The sequence below is a fragment of the Danio rerio genome, chromosome 23 (assembly GCF_049306965.1).
Source record: "Danio rerio strain Tuebingen ecotype United States chromosome 23, GRCz12tu, whole genome shotgun sequence".
Taxonomy (NCBI): Eukaryota; Metazoa; Chordata; class Actinopteri; order Cypriniformes; family Danionidae; genus Danio; species Danio rerio.
This window is the reverse complement of record NC_133198.1, coordinates 46,642,085-46,660,089: the sequence shown is the minus strand read 5'-3', so window position 1 is coordinate 46,660,089 and position 18,005 is coordinate 46,642,085. Positions and strand designations below refer to the sequence as shown.

General features: G+C 39.1%; 1 protein-coding gene across 4 annotated transcripts in view; it reads right to left on the bottom strand.

The window, feature by feature from the left end:
• quoa (quattro a) overlaps positions 1 to 18,005 on the bottom strand; it is a 75,079-nt gene that overhangs the window by 35,735 nt on the left and 21,339 nt on the right. For 2 of the 4 annotated variants that reach the window (XM_021470050.2, XM_009297130.4), the window contains exons 1-4: positions 15,429 to 15,572; positions 8,196 to 8,393; positions 3,250 to 4,345; positions 1,875 to 2,042 (exon numbers count right to left, since the gene is read on the bottom strand). In XM_021470050.2, coding sequence (XP_021325725.1) covers positions 1,875 to 2,042; positions 3,250 to 4,345; positions 8,196 to 8,393; positions 15,429 to 15,431 — 1,465 coding nt within the window. In that variant the 5' untranslated portion in view covers positions 15,432 to 15,572. Of the gene's footprint in view, positions 1 to 1,874; positions 2,043 to 3,249; positions 4,346 to 8,195; positions 8,394 to 15,428; positions 15,573 to 18,005 lie in introns of those variants that run through there. The other 2 variants (XM_073939429.1, XM_073939428.1) reach the window with 1 other exon arrangement.

The window sequence follows — 18,005 nt, the reverse complement described above, 5'->3', positions numbered from 1 at the left end:
TATTTTTTTATGTATTTGTTCACATTGTTATATGCATAATTTTTTTATCACCATCAGTTTTCTTTAGGAAACTTCTTTCTTTTTGTTTATCATAGTCGAAAATAATGTGGCAAAGTGTGGCAAAGCATGGTGATTAGTTTGTCATTATATTTATAATTAACCCATCCTAAATAATTATAATCAAAATCATAAATTCTAAATAATAATGTAATTTCTATTATGAACAATGATTATAATAACATTACTTCTAATAATAATAATTATTGTTATCATAATATAATATACATTATTATTATTATTATTATTATTATTAGAATTATAATATTTTGTTAATAATAAAATATTAACAATGTATATTATATTGTGATAATAATAATAATAATAGTTTGTAGTAGTAATATATTATTATTATTATTATTATTATTATCATTATTATCATTATTATAATCATAATAAAATATACCGAATTTTTATTGTTATTATTATTATTATATATTATTATTAAAATCATAATATAGTATACAGTATTAATAACAATAATATACTTTTGTTATTATTATTATTATTATTGTTATTGATAATAATAATATACATTATTTTTATTTATTATTATTATTAATAATAATAATAATAATAATAATGTATATTATTATTATCAATAACAATAATAATAATATTTATAACTATTGTTTATTTTTTATTTATTATTATATTATATTTATTATTATTGTTTATTATATAATTATTGTAATAATAATTATTGTTATTGTTATTAATACTGTATACTATATTATGATTTTATTAACAATATATAATAATAATAATAACAATAATAAAAATTCTGTATATTTTATTATACTATTGGTAAGTCAATTGAGGACCAGTTGTCATTTACCAATGACGATCTGGCCAAGAGGCAACATAAAGAGCAGATACGGAGCAGCAGGGACACAATACAATAACAATTTCACAAGTGCAGATAATACCATATAAAACCAAGGAAAACCTAAAGTACTGTGATCTTGTACTATTAACTGGATCGAATTAAAAAAAAAAATATTGGAATGAAAGTGTTGAGCTTTAAGGTCTGCTGCAGATGATTCTAAACATCAGCAGCAGAAAAGTGACCTGATGAGTAGCGACCAAATGAAGTGCGAATTTTAGCTATACAAAGGTTAATAAAACTACTGGAGCGCAGATTTCAACATGTTTACTGAATGTTAAGAAGTGACTGTAAATATAGTGGAGTTTTCCAAATAAAAGTTTTGTTAATGAACAGAAACCAATGAATTTGTCAACGTGATTAAAGAGAAAGCCAAATGAATAAAGAATTTAGTTGACATTGAGTATTAAATAGCGGACAAAACGATAATAATAACGATATTATGTATATTATTAGATGTATATTATTATTATTGGTAGTAGTAATATATAATAATAATAATAATAATAATAATAATCATTGTAACTGTAATAACATTTTATTGTAATCATTTATTTAAATATAATGTAATTTATTTTAATAATAAAAACATACACACATAAAAAAATATTAAATGTTTATTTTTCAGTTCAAATAAAGTTTGCATAAATACCTTAATAATCATGGCACACACAATGAACATGTTTATTTCCCTTCTATCATAAATCATTCTTGTAGTTTTGACAAAAATATAGTTTTTTTTCAGGCTGCCAAATAAAAAATAAAGTAGCATGTGAATGTAATAGGAAGTGCACTATATTATGCACAGCACTTTGGTCAGTCTTGTGGCTAAATGTGCTTTATAAAAAAACAAACAAACTTGAACTGTTTTTATGAAGTCATATAAAAGAATGCAACATTAATTTTGCGTGACAAATGCATGTGTTTTTACCTGTGAGACACACGATTCCTGCATGCAGGAGAGCATCAGCTTTAAGTGTTGGAGGTGTGGAGGATCTGGACGGCCGGCGCTCTGTTTCTGCTGGTGTTAAACCGTCTGGATGATTTATCCGTGATCCAGGAACAGGAGCGCACTGAGATTTTGGATCTTGAGGAAGATCTTCAAAGGAGTAAGTCAGCGTGTGTTAAAACATGTTCAAAGAGATTGTTTTGCTTCTAATGGTAGGATCTTAAAGACTGTAAAATCACAACTTTAAATAATGCATGACGAACATGTCTGATCTAACATTGATCTCTTTTTAATAAACAGTGACCCAGAAAAATAAACGTAATCCAAGCAGGACAGACAGACTGATGGATAATAGAGTGGATGGATAGACAGACTGGGTAGGAAGATATATAAAGGGATAGATGGAGAAACAGACTAGACAGAGGGATATATAGAATAGAATAGATAGATAGATAGATAGATAGATAGATAGATAGATAGATAGATAGATAGATAGATAGATAGATAGATAGATAGATAGATAGAACACAGATAGATAGAACACAGATAGATAGAACACAGATAGATAGATACAATGGATGGGTGAATGAAGGGACAGACAGATAGCTAGATGGACAGATGGATGGATAGATAAAGAGACCAGAAAGATGGATATATAGACTACATAGATGGATAGATAGAACATGGATGGATAGATACACTGGATGGATGGATGAATGGATGGATGGACTGAAGGACAGATGGATGGATGGACAAATGGATGGATGGATAAACAGACCAGACAGATGGATATATAGACTAAATAGATAGATAGATTGAACACAGATTGATAGATACACTGGATGGAGAGACAGACTGATTGACAGATTGATAGGTACACTGGGTGGATGGAGGGACTGATGGACAGACAGACAGATAGATAGACAGTGGATGGATGGACAAAGACAACTCAAAAGATGGATAGATGGACAGAAAGACAGCTCAGTTGAGGGATTAATGAATGAAGGATGAACAGATAGATAGATAGATAGATAGATAGATAGATAGATAGATAGATAGATAGATAGATAGATAGATAGATAGATAGATAGATAGATAGATAGATAGATAGATAGAGAGATCATAGGTCTCAAACTCAGTTCCTGGAGGGCTGCGGTTCTGCACAGCTTTGCTCAAACCCTAATCAAACACAGCTGATTCAACTAATCAAGGTGTTCAAGAGTAGTCTGAAATTGAGTTTGAGACTAATGTTATAGATAGAAACAGACGGATGGATGGATAGACAGAAAGAAAGACATAGGATGTATAAAGACAGAATTTTAAAAAGCTGCTGACTCATAACAAACATGTTCCACACCTTTAATCACCAATCGTCTTCTGTTCAGCTTCGGAGACACCAGTCCAAAAGTGGTGGTCTTTTTCCCGGGAACCACATGAAGTCTGGGAATCATTTCGAAGTAGCTGCTTCTGTCCTCCTGGTTTGACTGTCCCTGAATCACAATGTGGCATTTCTCTGATGTGCCGACCACTGCTGGAGCCAAACCGTCCCGGTATGCGCTCTGGATTTGCTCCTCACCGCAGGGGTCAGCAGTTTCTGCTTCATTAGGATGATCAGATTTTTCTTTGGGTGTAATGGCTGTATCCATAAACCGACACTTTTGCTTGGTCCCATGTCCATGTTTCCTCTGCATGCATGGAGTACAGGGCTCTTCAGCGAACCGCACTGTGCGCACACATGTGGAACGCTCCCGAGTCGCACCATTGGACCTCAGTAGGGGAGTCCATGTGTTTGCATATCCTTGGGTTTCTTTGGTAAAGTCCAGTGGATCGTTGCAAATCCCAACCAAACTGCTTTTACTTCTGCTGTCCCATGTGCTTGGAGAAACCCACCCTATGGGACGCATCCCAGACTGATCCATTTCACTGTGTTTTGTAATACTGCTGCTGTCTACCAATCGCAAAGACACCGCAATACCGTCCCGTGCAGGACAAATCCTGGTCTCGATGGAGAAGCTGGAAGGCGTTGGTGGACGACACAAACTCGAAGACTCCTGTTGATTAGACGGAGACGCTGAGTCCATCCTCCGCTCGTCCTCAAATTCAGGATTGACCACCTCTTCCCAGGGAACCTTGATTATGTTCTGTTGGGTTTTGAGGATGCAGCGGGACAGGGGTCTTCCATGTCTCTTTTCATTGAGCTCTTGGAGCCAGGTTTCAGTGAAGATGTTGGAGTGTGAGGTTTCAGGGATGGGAGTTTCCTCCAGCTCACATTCCTCCTCTGAAACACTCTTGACCACAATTTGAACCGACTGGATCCCAAACGGCACGACCTGCAGGTAAAAGTCTCCGGGTCGGAGCAGCAGGGAGTTTACAGGAGCAAGTTGGATCACGATGCGCTCCTGTAAACACAGAGGCCAGCCAGGACTGCTGAACACCCTCTTAGAGTGCGGAGCCTGTTCGGGACACACACAAATCTAAATTAGAAATATATATTTTTCAACCCAGGCTCATTGTGAAAACGTAGTCCTTTGGACGTTTCTAGAGACCGTGAAATACGTCCTGGGAGGTACGTATGGCTGCATTTAGTTTTTTCAAGGACCTCTGTGTGGAGGGCTTTCCCGCCGCAACCAGTTGGTCCAGTCAGCTCATCGTGTGCGTTGGCAGACTTCAGATGCAGAGAGGAGCGGTTGACCACGGCGACCGGGTTCGAGTCCGGGGAAGAGCGGTTCCAGAAATCAGGTAAGACAAAAACAGAATCCAAAAAATAAAGCGAACGAGTTCATGACGGGGCGAGAACGTGGTGAAATCGGAAAATGTGGTGGAAAAAAAACAGACGAGGGATTTTTCGAAGGCTTTTGTAAACCGATGGTCGGGTCTAGGGAAGTAAGCGGGCGGGCGGGTCAATCGTTAAAATTGCTTGGGTTTAGGGAAGGAAGGAGGAGAGTGGTGTCAGCCGATTGGCAGGTTCGTGCAGTCAGCCAGACAGCGGCCTCTGGTGTGTTGACGCGAAAACAGCGTAACCGCAAACGCAAGAGACGTTCGAGACGCGAAAAGCGCGCACAGCATTCGCAAAAACAAAAACTGCAAAAATACATGACTCGAAAGGGAATGGCGTCACACCGCCCTGCAGCGTTACCTTGAAAAAACTAAATGCAGCCATACGTACCTCCCGGGACGTATTTCGCGGTCTCCAGAAACGTCCGCGGGACTACGTTTTCACAACGAGCCTGGGTTGATATTTTTAATTAGATTTATCTGAACTGCTATTTTTTTATTCATTTATTTTCCTTCGGCTTAGTTCCTTCATATTTATTAAGGGTCGCCACAGCGGAATGTACCGCCAACTATACTAGCATACGACTTACACAGCGAATGCCCTTCCAGCTGCAACCCAGTACTGGGAAACAGCCATACACACTCATTCCACACACACACACTACGACCAATTTACTTCATTCAGTTCCCCAATAGTGCATGTGTTTGGACTGTGGGGGAAACTGGAGCACCCGGAGGAAACCAATACCAACACAGGGAGAACATGCAAACTCCACACAGAAATGCCAACTGACACCACTGTTGAGTTTTTGAGTCTTTAAAGTTGTAAAAGCATTGAAAGTACACACAAATACACATTAGACTATAATGGTTCCATACAAACCTTCAGTTTGTGTCAGTTTTATTTTACGTCTTAGTTCAATGTGTTTTGAAAACAAACAGAACTTTTGATTTGCAAACAATGAAGCTGTAACACTGATATTCAATATACACAGTTTAAAACTAAATGATCTGACCTCTTGTGAAATTTTTAATTCTTTTTCAAATATTTACCAAGGAGGGTGACACGGTGGCTCAGTGGTTAGCACTGTGGCCTCACAGCCAGGGTGTTTCCCAGTACTGGGTTGCAACTGGAGGAAAGGGCATCCTCTTTGTAACACATATGCTGGAAGAGTTGGCAGTTCATTCATGTGGCAACCCCTGATGATTAAAGGGACTAAGCCAAAGGAAAATGAATGAATGAAAATTTCGCAAGTGAAACTTAACAAAGCAAGGGCTTTATTCTAGAGTATTTCTGTTTTTTTTTTCTACTGGATAATGTATTTTTTGTTGTTATTTTGCTTGAATAATGAAAAATAAATTTTAAATATATAATAAAAAAACAGCTAAGGTCAATTTTAATAACTCTATTTTGTACCCTTAGGAAATTATAACATTTATCGATTGGCTAAAGAATAAACTGTTGTCCAGTGATTTGCCTAATTACCCTAATTAACCTAATTCTTTCATTCAATTTCCTTCAGCATAAGGCTGATTTATACTTCTGCATCAAGCGCACACGAATGCTCCGACGCAGCCTGTGCGTGTATGCATAGCCCTAGCTGTAACGATGTGTAGCGCAAGCACTGTGATTGGTCAGGTTGGTATTGATAACGATTGTGGGTGGGACAGAGAGCCATGTGAACCCGTTGGAGCAAGTGTTTACAAGTGTCAAGTCCTGTGAAGGAGCCCCACATGGAGACTTTTTTGTGTTTAACTTATGATTAAAGTTGTTGCACGTCCACCGGTTCCCGCTTTAAAATGAGCGAGTTTGAGCAACTTCTAGCTTTCAGGAAAAAACAAAACACCAGCGAAGAAACACAACACAGAGGAACATAAGAACCTACTGCCAGATCACCTTTCAGAAGTGCAATTGCAGAGCAACACAAACACAGCACAGAAAGATCGGCATGTGCCTTGGGTCGCCACAGCAGAATGAACTGCTAACTATTCCGGCATACGTTTTACATAGCGGATTTTACACAGCCAATTTAGCTTATCCAGTCCACCTATAGTGCATGTGTTTGGACTGTGGGGATAACTGGAGCACCAGGAGGAAACCCACGCCAACACAGGAAGAACATGCAAACTCCACACAGAAATGCCAACTGACCCAGCCGGGACTCAAACCAGCAACCTTCTTGCTGTGAGATGACTAGTGCTAATCATTGAGCCACTGTTGTGCCCTAATTAACCTAGTCATTTTAAGCTAAATACTATTAGCTTGCAAAACAACTAATAAAATATTATGCACTGTCATCATAAATTTGTTATTAGAAATGAGTTTTTTAGTAATGTAATTGTTAATATGTGTTTTTAGCAGCGAAACGCAGACAGCCAAAAGGTAAATAATGTAATTCTAACTGTTAAAGGAAGATTATTGAGTGTGCTACTATCACTGGCAGTGATTCTGGAGTACATGCAGCCCTTGGTCTTGGAGGGTTTTAAAGGACAGCTCATTACGTGAATTGCATGAAGTGATGCTCTAGATGTCAAAGACGTGTCCTATACTGTATAATATGAGAGCAGATGAACATCACACGGGTCATTAATCCAGCTCAGAAACGTCAGTCTGAGAGCTCTTGTGAATGTCAGACTGAAACACTCGTCTCAAAGATATCGTTCAGATGCGACAGGCGACAACTGTTAATGCTCTCATATTAGCTGAGTTTAGACTGACCCTAAAGCTTCATGTAATGTGCTGTTGGGAGATATCAGATATTAAAGTCAAATTAAATAAGATAGTTTTGGTAGTAATCAGAAAGGAGACAATCTGAGTAGAGGTACTGTATACTTCCATGTAGTTTTTTCATCAGCAAATTGTAATTTAAAGGTATTGACCTTATTCTAAAATGCGGAGGTGCGCCTGTTTTCGCGATTGTCTTAGAACTTCCGTTTCAGTCGCCTATGGGAGAAATGACAAGGAATAATAAACGGCAAAAAACGGTCAAACTACTTGCTCTACAAACAAATGTTTGCATGACTATACAGACCAAGTAGAATAATATAACAAGGAAATATCAGTTTGCAACATCAAACAGCGAAACGAGCAGTTTTTAATGTCTAAAAATGAATGGAAGTGAATGAGACCGGAAGTCTCGTGCCAAAAAGATTCAAATGGCAGCGCCCGCTCGTCTGCGGAGAATATGGTCAATAAAGCAAAGGGAAAAGATTGGTTGTTTCCCCAACCATGGGTACTTTTTGGGAATCTTATTATTATTATTATTATTTATTTATATATATTTTTTAACAAATGTATTTTCTTTCTTAAATCACAGACCAATTTTAAGCTTTTAATTACGCTTTAACCATTGTACACTGTTAAAATTGACTACCCTTTTGTTATGTTCGGGATGAAAACATCCACTGAATTAAACTGCTGTAAAACATAATAAACAAAAATAAAAAATTTTTTTGCATAAATCTGTTAATCAACCTTAGTCTAATAATTCTGACTTTAACTGTATGTGCGTGTTTCCGCAGACTCACACTGGCTGTCTGCTGCAGGCCTTCTAGAAGGGTTTTGGCAGGAATGAGGAAGGTGTTCAGACACTGAAGGGCATCTCCATCATATTGAGTGTCGATGAGCTGGAAGATCTGGCTGAGGACGGTCGATGCCGTCAGCTCAAATGGTGGGAAGAGGACAGACAGACAGCTCTGGATACACGAGTCCAGACACTCCGGATCCTGACACAACACAGACATATATATCACAGGTGAAGAACATGACCATAACACAACCAGTGCTGGGTGTAATTACTTACAAACTAATTACTGTAATTAAATTACTGTTTCCCTGAGAAAGTTAAGGGATTAAACTTAATGTACTTGCCTCAACATTTCTATATACAGTGGTGTTAAAAAGTGTGTGCCCCCATACTGATTTAATATTTTTTTTAAATAATATCAAGCACAAGTAAAGCTGCGGTCACTGGATTTTTATCCCCATAGACTTCCTTTCATATGCACGCGAATGCGCCAGAACGGAAATGCCGGGTCATACGTCAAGTTTCACAGATCGCTGCATTAGAAAGTTCGAGCTTGGTGAACTCTGACCAGCGAAATCGCATCACTTGACTGTGTGAGACCATTCAATCAAAACGTGACCTCTCTGTACAGGAATTTAAAACATGGTCCAATCGCTCGCTTTTGTAATGTCTAATAATGTTGTTTAATCCTGCCCCCTTTTTGCAGTGCGGCGTGACAGAATAATGCATGGTTAAACTCCAGTTTGACCACAGCTTAATGCCTTAGCAGCACACCAAGATCCAAGAGTAGCACCCAAGCAACCAATCAGGACATTTGTATAACATCTTGGCAGCCAATTAGAATGCAAGAGTGGCACCATAGCAGCCAATCACAAAAGTAAAACCTAAGGAACCAATCACAACACAAGAGTAGCATCCTAGCAATCAATCACAAAAGTAACACCTAAGGAGCCAATCAGAATACAAGAGTACCACCCTAGCAACCAATCACACAAGTAAGGAGTCAATTAGAATGCAAGAGTAGCACCCTAGTAACCAATCACACAAGTAAGGAGTAAATCAGTATACAAGAGTAGCAGCCAATCACAAGAGTACCACCCTAGCAGCCAATTAGAATACAAGAGCAGCACCCTAGCTGCCAATCACACAGATAACACCTAAGGAGCCAATCATAACAAAATAGTAGCAGCAAATCAGAATACAAGAGTAGCACCCTAGCATTCAATCGCACAATTAACACCCAAGGAGCCAGTCAGAATACAAGAGTAGTGACGCCATAGCAACCAATCAAAACCCCAAAGCAGTGCTCTATCTTCCAATCAGAACACTTTTTAAATTTAAATATTAATGACACCGTTTTAAAATGATTTGAATATAGTAGTGACACAATCAATGACAATCCTGTTTAGTTCCTATGCAAAGCCGATCAGAAAAATATTCAAGACATAATAATGATGGCCTCATAACAATCATGTTTATGACGGATTTATGACAAGTCTTGATAATGTCAAGTTTTCATGACGAAGACATTTTAAACAATGTCATCTTTGCATTTAAACTGACACAAGTGAGTGAATGACACTTAATGACAGCTGTCATGAGCATGCAGCAGTTCACATTCATGATTTTTCAAGTAAAGTGTTAGCCAAAATTCGCTCCTGAATATTCATCTCTCTGTGTCAGATTAATAAAGGGACTAAGCCGAAAAGAAAATGAATGAATGGATGAATATTCACCTCTCTGGAAGTCCTGTGTGCAGTCAGTGTGTGTGTTTGTTTGTGAATGTATCAGACAGACAGGTGTGGTGTAGTGGTGTAAGCTGGTCTGTTGGGAGTTTCAGGTTCAGATCTCTGACCCCCCTGCTCAGGATCCTCCACTTTAGTCTGTGCTCTGGATTTAGCAGCTCTGCTGGTTCAGCATTGACAGACTGCATGCTTCATGGACATTCCTGTGTCCAGTGCACACAGACAGTATGAATACAGTTAAGGTCAAGAACCCAGAACTAGTAGAGAAACCCGAGACCTATTATTAGAGACATTGTTATAAGCAAGTCAAATAAAGAAACTAATATGCAGTCACAAACTCAATCAGAGATTGTTTGTTTGAGTGGTTTGAATTAACTTTTACTTGTGTTTTAATTTGAATGTTTTGAGTATTTTTATTGAGCAGCAGTGCATTGGGCTACAAGTGTGATATTGCGTTTATACAACAGTTTGACGGCATAATCGTGTATATAAAAAAAGAAAATCAAACATGGAGAGTCTCAAAATCTTTTTGTAAGAGGAACTACTTTCTTCCACTATTCATTCACATCTGCAGCTGACGTTAGAAAAGCTGAAATTGTTGCTCATTCACTAACGTCACTGTAGAGCTAGTGTTTGAATGATTCTCTAGCGTAATGTCTAAAGTGATGACAAAACAGCTGATTTTGCTAACATGTTAAGATTATAAGACTGAACAGCATGAAATGCCATCAGTCTATAGATTTCCCAGTATTGTTGCAATTGGGAGATTACAATAATTAACCGTGAAAAAGCCAAAGCAAAGCAAACACTAGCAGATTACTAAGGTATAAATACAGTATAAATACAAAATACAATTTTCAGTTTAAAATACAGTTTAATAATGGTTTGATCAGCTGTAGTTTGAAATAACGCTGAGTGTTTCTCCCCTAATGCTGTGTTCACACCAGACGCGGCACGCGTGTCAAGCGCGAGTGATTTACATGTTAAGTCGATGCAAACGTGCGAATAGACATCCTGCGGCGCCATACGCGCGAATGGCGCGTCGCGAATGACACAAATTGCGCGAATGGCGTGGGGTGAATTGAGCGTTTTGCGCGTTTAACGAGGGTTTCGTGCGAATCTCTCGAATTCGAAAATCTGAACTTCAGCATACATTCGCGCCGCATTAACCAATCAGAAGTCTGCTCTTGTGGGGGCGTGATTGTGACGTAGAACCTGTTCATCAAACTCAGCTTGGCTCAGTCAGAAGCACCGCTGAAAGCCTCCGTCATCCAGATTCAGTTTCTGGAGGAGTTTATGAGCTCACAGAGCTGGATGCACCTCTGAAAGGATCTAGTGGACTCAGACAGGACCCTAAACGTATCGACGCTGTTTTTCAGTCTTCATAAAGCACATAAACACTGTTATCTTCTTAATAAAATCCATGTTAGCCATTTAGCTATGAAGCTAGAGTCACCGGGCAGACAGAAGCCCTGCCCATCACGTGAATCCGCGTCGGTTCTGATGTGAATTTGACACGCGAATGAAGTGGGGCTTGATGCGCGTATGAAGCGAGTAAACTCAAATGTTTACGTGGCTATTTATGCACGAAAAGCGCGATTTATCTGCGCGTTCCGCGTCTGGTGTGAACACAGCATAAGAGCTTAGTATGCAGTCTTTGTCGCTATCTTGTGGCAGAACGTTAACTGTCTTTGCTTTGGATCTCTAAATTATAAATAATTAATAGGCACTGTGCTTATAAATAAACTGCATGCAATCTAAACAACTACATTCTCAACTAAAAAAGCCTCTAAAGTACAGCGTATTGTCCAACAGCAGCAATATTTGTCAAACTGTAGTGAGTTTATTGACCTGCTGTCACTCTATGTGGGCGGAATAATACACAAGGGTGAGAGGAGGCTGTACGAGTGTACACTACGGACAATTTAGCCTACCCAATTCCCCTGTACCGCATGTCTTTGGACTGTGGGGGAAACCGGAGCACCCGGAGGAAACTCACGCGAAGGCAGGGAGAACATGCAAACTCCACACAGAAACGCCAACTGAGCCGAGGTTCGAATCAGCGACCCAGCGACCTTCTTGCTGTGAGGCGAACGTGCTACCCACTGCGCCACTGCCTCGCCTGCACCAAAATATATGCACCTTTATTCACTGGGGGTACTCAATTATGCTGAGCACTGTATGTATGTAAAATAAAAACATACCCGACATGCTACACCTTGAGTTTTTTTATCATTATTAGTTCTATATATTATTTGCTGTGCGTTGTGTTGAAGAGCCTGATGCGAGACTGAACACGTCTGTGACACTGGATCTGTGGTGTATTTCTGACTGCTGCGCACTGCTGTTCATTCAGAAACTGACGCCATGTTTGAGGACTTGCTGAAATGTTTTCTGAATCTCCTCTGACCTCAGTGTCCATCCATCAAAACACACGAATGATGCTCTGCGTGCGTGTTTGTGTTGGGATATATGGAGGATTCTCAGTGTCCAGTTTCTCTCACACACACATATACACACACGTAGGCTCAATATAAACAACACACTGCAGCCGTACAACAAATACAGACGTGATATAAAGCCACAGATGAATACAATCAACTTAAAATGAGTTAGTGAGAAACTGCAGCAAGATCTGTTAGATTATGTTAGCATTAGAGCGACATTGTGGCTTTGTGGTTAGCCCTGTGACCTCACAGCAAGAAGGAGTCCATTTTGGCCAGTTGGCGTTTCTGTGTAGAGTTTGCATGTTCTCCCCATGTTGGTGTGGAAAATTACAGAAATGGAATTTAGAGCCACACACGCGGCTGTCAGTAAAGGAATCACTAGTGTTTTTGACCCACACTATAGTAAATTGCTGAAATGAATTGGTTGTGGTAATGCTACAGTTGCTATGTTAATTCAACAACTAAAGAGATATAAACATATGACATAATGTAGTTTTCTAGTCAAATATACTTGAAGTTAAAATTATTTGCCCTCCCGTGAATCTTCTTTTAAAAAAAATATTTCCCAAATGATGTTTAACAGATTCAGGAATTTTTCAGTGTTTCCTTATTTGCGTCTAATTCCCCAGTTTGTCACGGGGACATGAATGAAATGTTCATGAGTTGAACTGTAGTTAAAGTCAGGCATCCTGCTGATTTGAATCAGAGGGGCACTTTTTTTCAGACGGCTCACCGGTCAGGTATACATCCGCACTAAAATATCAAGGTGAAAGTCATCGTAGCTTGCGTGGGATAGACCCAGCTCCCAATCCAACTTTGACAATAGATTAACGGCAATATTTTTTAATCGCGCAATAAGAGTCTTGCGTTAACGCTGATAACAGCCCACCACTTAAGCCTAGTTCACACTAGAGGATTTTAAGCCTGATTTGAGCCCGATTTGGAAGTTAACGAGCTCGCCGACAGATCGGGCTGTGATCGGGAAGAAATCTGCGAGTGCACGGCGCTCGCCGCTCTTTATGTGTGAACTACTGAACAACGCATCAAAAAGGCTCGCTGACGCGTCGCCGACACCTCGCAGACGGAAATCCAACATTCAGCATCCTAAATATTCCCGGCCGACTCAACCCCACGTGTGGTCCGATGTAGTGACGAGCTGCAGCCAATGAGAGAGCAGATCAGCATGAGCTGAATGCCTGTGTGTTCAGGAGCTCAACAGAAACATCTGTGATTGGTCAGAATGGGCATCAACGTACTCGCTTCATTCTGTGTTAACACAGACATGAGAGTAGGATATATTAACAGTGGAACTAGAGTTCTGTAACTATTAGAATTACCATACTGCTCATTCTGACCGTTCTCATATAAAAGCCATACTGTCACAGCATATTTACATTCAAAGCTATTATTGAGATATTAAAATTAAGCTTTGAATGTCTGGTATCATATTTAATGACACCATTACCCTAAAAATAAAATATTTATTTGGTAATACAGCCTATAAATATGTAGTTAAGATACTAGAACATGCAAAGGTCTTGGCTTTCATTTTCACTTTCAAACAGGAGCTATTTAACAGCACAGAATATGCTGTTTTTAAAGATATCTGAAGTAAATTGATGTTTTTGCCATCAGAAAGTTTTGTTTATGTTAGCAGGAAGTTGCTAGGCAAAAAACTGCACACATATTTAAAGTCACAGCGAAAAGTATGAGACATGCATGCAGTCATTTTGACCAATATGGTAATTTAAGGCAGAAATGCTCAGTTCTTTACTGTTTTGCAATGATAAAAAAAAAATAACAATGTCAGAAAGAAATACACTGATAGTTAGAAAACGGCAGGGTGTTATTTGTTAGTTTTATTTCAAAGAGTTATAAAATTACAAAAATTAAAAACTCTCTGTGTATCTATCCACTCAAACCTTGCAGATGAGTGATTAATCCGCTGATAAATCAGCTGATTTGACGATGTTTTTAAATGCTTTCTCCAAAGCTTGAAACGCTGCCAGTGATGTCATCAGCACACAAGCAGCCAATAGTGTTCAGCTTTTTCTGATGACTCCTCCCTCAAAATTTCATTGGCTGTGGTTTGGTAGCTTGAATGAGCTGATGGGGAATGAGTTGTTGTCAGATCATGTAGTGTGTGACCCCCCTCTTGTGGATCATTCACAGAGTGTTGCGTAGTGTGAACACCACAGAGATTAAAAGACACAAAGTCAAGTCATGTAGTGTGAACGGCACAGCGATCTGCTGATGTTTAAAATCCTGTAGTGTGAACTAGGCTTTATAAATACACAATCCTTACTTGCTAACCGTACCATACAGAGGATCCCGAAAATATGACCCACCAAGAACTGCTATCATTGGGTCAGGGAGGAAAACACAATCTAAAATCCCTTTTTACATTGACGTCTTTGTAAAGTTCAGCATTCACAAGTTCTCATTTACATAGTATACAATTATTTATAGTTTCTCTTAATTTAAATGGATGAATCACTTGTCAGAGCAAAGGTTTACATGATATTTTACCCAGGAAAGAAAAATCTGCAAGCGTCTGAATGATGCATGAGAAACAAGATTGACTTTCCTCAGAGGACTGTCATCTTATTATTTACTGTCCACACACACACACACACACACACTCTCTCTCTCACACACACACACACACACACTCTCTCTCTCTCTCTCACACACACACACACACACTGCTATTTTCACTTCTGGCATTTGTTTGTTCAAAAACTCTTATGCAAGCACTTCTACAACACACACACATAAAAACACAACGTCTGCTGTGTGTTCAAACTACTTATTCATATTGAGCTGAAACAACACCTTGAGTTTCTTTAGACATCTTCAGATTGTTTTATGTTCAATTCACTTAAATGAGTATAAACTATTAGCTTAGCTTAATTCCTTCATGTTGCGCCAACACAAACTGATCGTGTGGAACTAGCGTGCATGTTAAACCCAGCTGAATGAAGCTAAATGAGCCAGCAGTGTTCTCTTTACTATCACTAACAGAAGCAGACGAGACTGTACCATGATGAGCAGACGACAGCGCTCCTCCAGCTAATCCTGCATGTCATCTTCTCTGAGTGTCTTCTGGAGCAGGTCAGTCATGTGGGCTGTGAGCTCTGAGGATAATCCAGCACTTCTGTCCTGCGTGAGTCCAGCCTGAACACTGCAAGAGCAGACGAGTTTCCTCTCCAGGGGTTCTCCCTCTCTCTCTTTTTCCGCTCTGTTTGTGTGTGTGTGTGTGTGTGTGTGTGTGTGTGTGTGTGTTTCTCCCTGTCCACTGTTTTTTCTCTGTTCACTCTGTGTGTGTGTGTGTGTGTGTGTGTGTTTGTGTGTGTTCACGTGTTTCTATATCTGTCCGCTCTGTGTATGTGTGTGTCTCTCTCTGTCCATTCTGTGTGTGTGTGTTTCTCTGTCCTTTGTGTTTTACTCTGTCTGCTTTGTGTGTGTTTTTTTCTCTCTCTCTGTCCAATGTGTGTGTGTCTCTCTCTGTCTTCTATTTGTTCTCTACCTGTCTGCTGTGTGTGTGTGCGTTTGTGTGCGCGTGTGTGTGTTTCTATGTGTGTGTTTCTCTCTGTCCATTCCGTGTGTGTGTGTGTGTGCGCGTGCATGTTTCTATGTGTGTGTTTCTCTCTGTCCATTCCGTGTGTGTGTGTGTGTGTTTGTTTCTCGGTCCTCTGTGTTTTACTCTGTCTGCTATGTGTGTGTGTTTTCTTTCTCTCTATAGTGTGTGTGTGTGTGTGTATGAGAGAGAGAGTGTGTGTGTTTCTCAGTCCACTCTTTGCGTGTGTGTGTTTCTTGTTCCTCTGTGTTTCTCTACTGTGTATTTTTCTCTGTGTGTTTGTGTGTGTGTTTGTGTGTGTGTGTGCGCGTGTGTGTGCGTGCGCGTGTTTCTATGTGTGTCTTTCTCTCTGTCCGTTCCGTGTGTGTGTGTGTGTTTCTCTGTCCTCTGTGTTTTACTCTGTCTGCTATGTGTGTGTGTGTTTTCTTTCTCTCTGTAGTGTGTGTGTGTGTGTGTGTATGAGAGAGAGAGTGTGTGTGTTTCTCAGTCCACTCTTTGAGTGTGTGTGTTTCTCTTTCCTCTGGATTTCTCTATTGTGTGTTTGTCTCTGTGTGTGTGTGTGTGTTTCTCTCTGTCCACTCTGTGTGTGTGTGTGTGTGTTTCTCTTTCTGTCTACTCAGTGTGTATGTGTGTGTTTGTCCACTCTGTGTGTGTGTGTGTGTGTCCAAACACATGCACTGTAGGTGAATTGATTAACTAAATTGGCTATAGTGTATGTGTAAATGGGTGTTTGCCAGTACAGGGTTGCAGCTGAATGGGCATCCGCTGCGTAAAACATGCTGGATAAGTTGCCGGTTCATTCCGCTGTGGCGACCCCAGAACAATAAAGGGACTAAGCCAAAAAGAAAATAATAAATGTATGTATGTGTGAAGGAGTCTGTATGGGTGTTTCCCAGTACAGGGTTGCAGCTGGAAGGGCATCTGCTGTGTAAAACATATGGTGGATAAGTTAATGGTTCATTCCTCTGTGGCGACCCCAGAACCATAAAGGGACTAAGTTGAAGGACAATAAATAAAGGAATACAATATGCTGAATGTTTTCTGTGAGTGTTGCTTTAGGGATATTCATGGATGATGACACAATATACAGTCTCAACGTTTCATTACGTCTATAGGATGTCCCCATAAAGATAAAAGTGTGTATGTGTAAAAACACAGAGTGTGTGTCTGCTATTAGTGATGTGATTCTTCTTCTTAAAGTAATGCAGTAGTGAATCTGTGGATGCTGCAGAGTCTTCATCTTCTGATTGGTGCACTTTAACCTCATAATGCATCCAAAGTCTATATGCTCTTCTCACACTCCAAGTCGGCTCAGACCCAAAGACATTTTAATATCTACATTTACTTAACGTTTCTATAAATATAATCCCACTGCATCACATTACCCAATTGCTATAGTGAAGAGATTTATTTTCTAATGATAAATAATAAAAATGAAAAGAAATCAGCTTTATGAAGTGCTTTGGGTGCATGGTCATACACAATAAATTCAGTGTATATATATATATATATATATATATATATATATATATATATATATATATATATATATATATATATATATATATATATATATATATATATATATATAGTGAGGTCAATAAGTATTTGATCACCCTATGATTTTTCAATATTTCCTACTTAGAAATCATGAAGGGGTCTACAATTTTTACCATAGGAGCTTTCCAATGTGAGAGACAGAATCTAAAAATAAAAATCCGGAAATCAAGTTGTATGATTTTTTAACAATTTATTTGTAAATTACTGTGTCAAATATTTATAATTATTTTATCTGACTCTTTTAGGATAATTGTGCCATTTTGGTGACTGTTGCTTTAAATTTAAATGAGATTGTCCTCTTTTCAAAAGAAGGCGGAGCTGCAAACCTCAAATGGTGGGCAGCTGCTTCTGACTCAAGGTTGTTTATGCTAATGAGGGAGAGATCATCACTAATGGGCGGGGTTTTCCCCCCTCTGATGACACGTATAAAGGGAGAATGTCAATCAAAGTGTCCCGGCAGACTGTTTTTATCAAGTGTG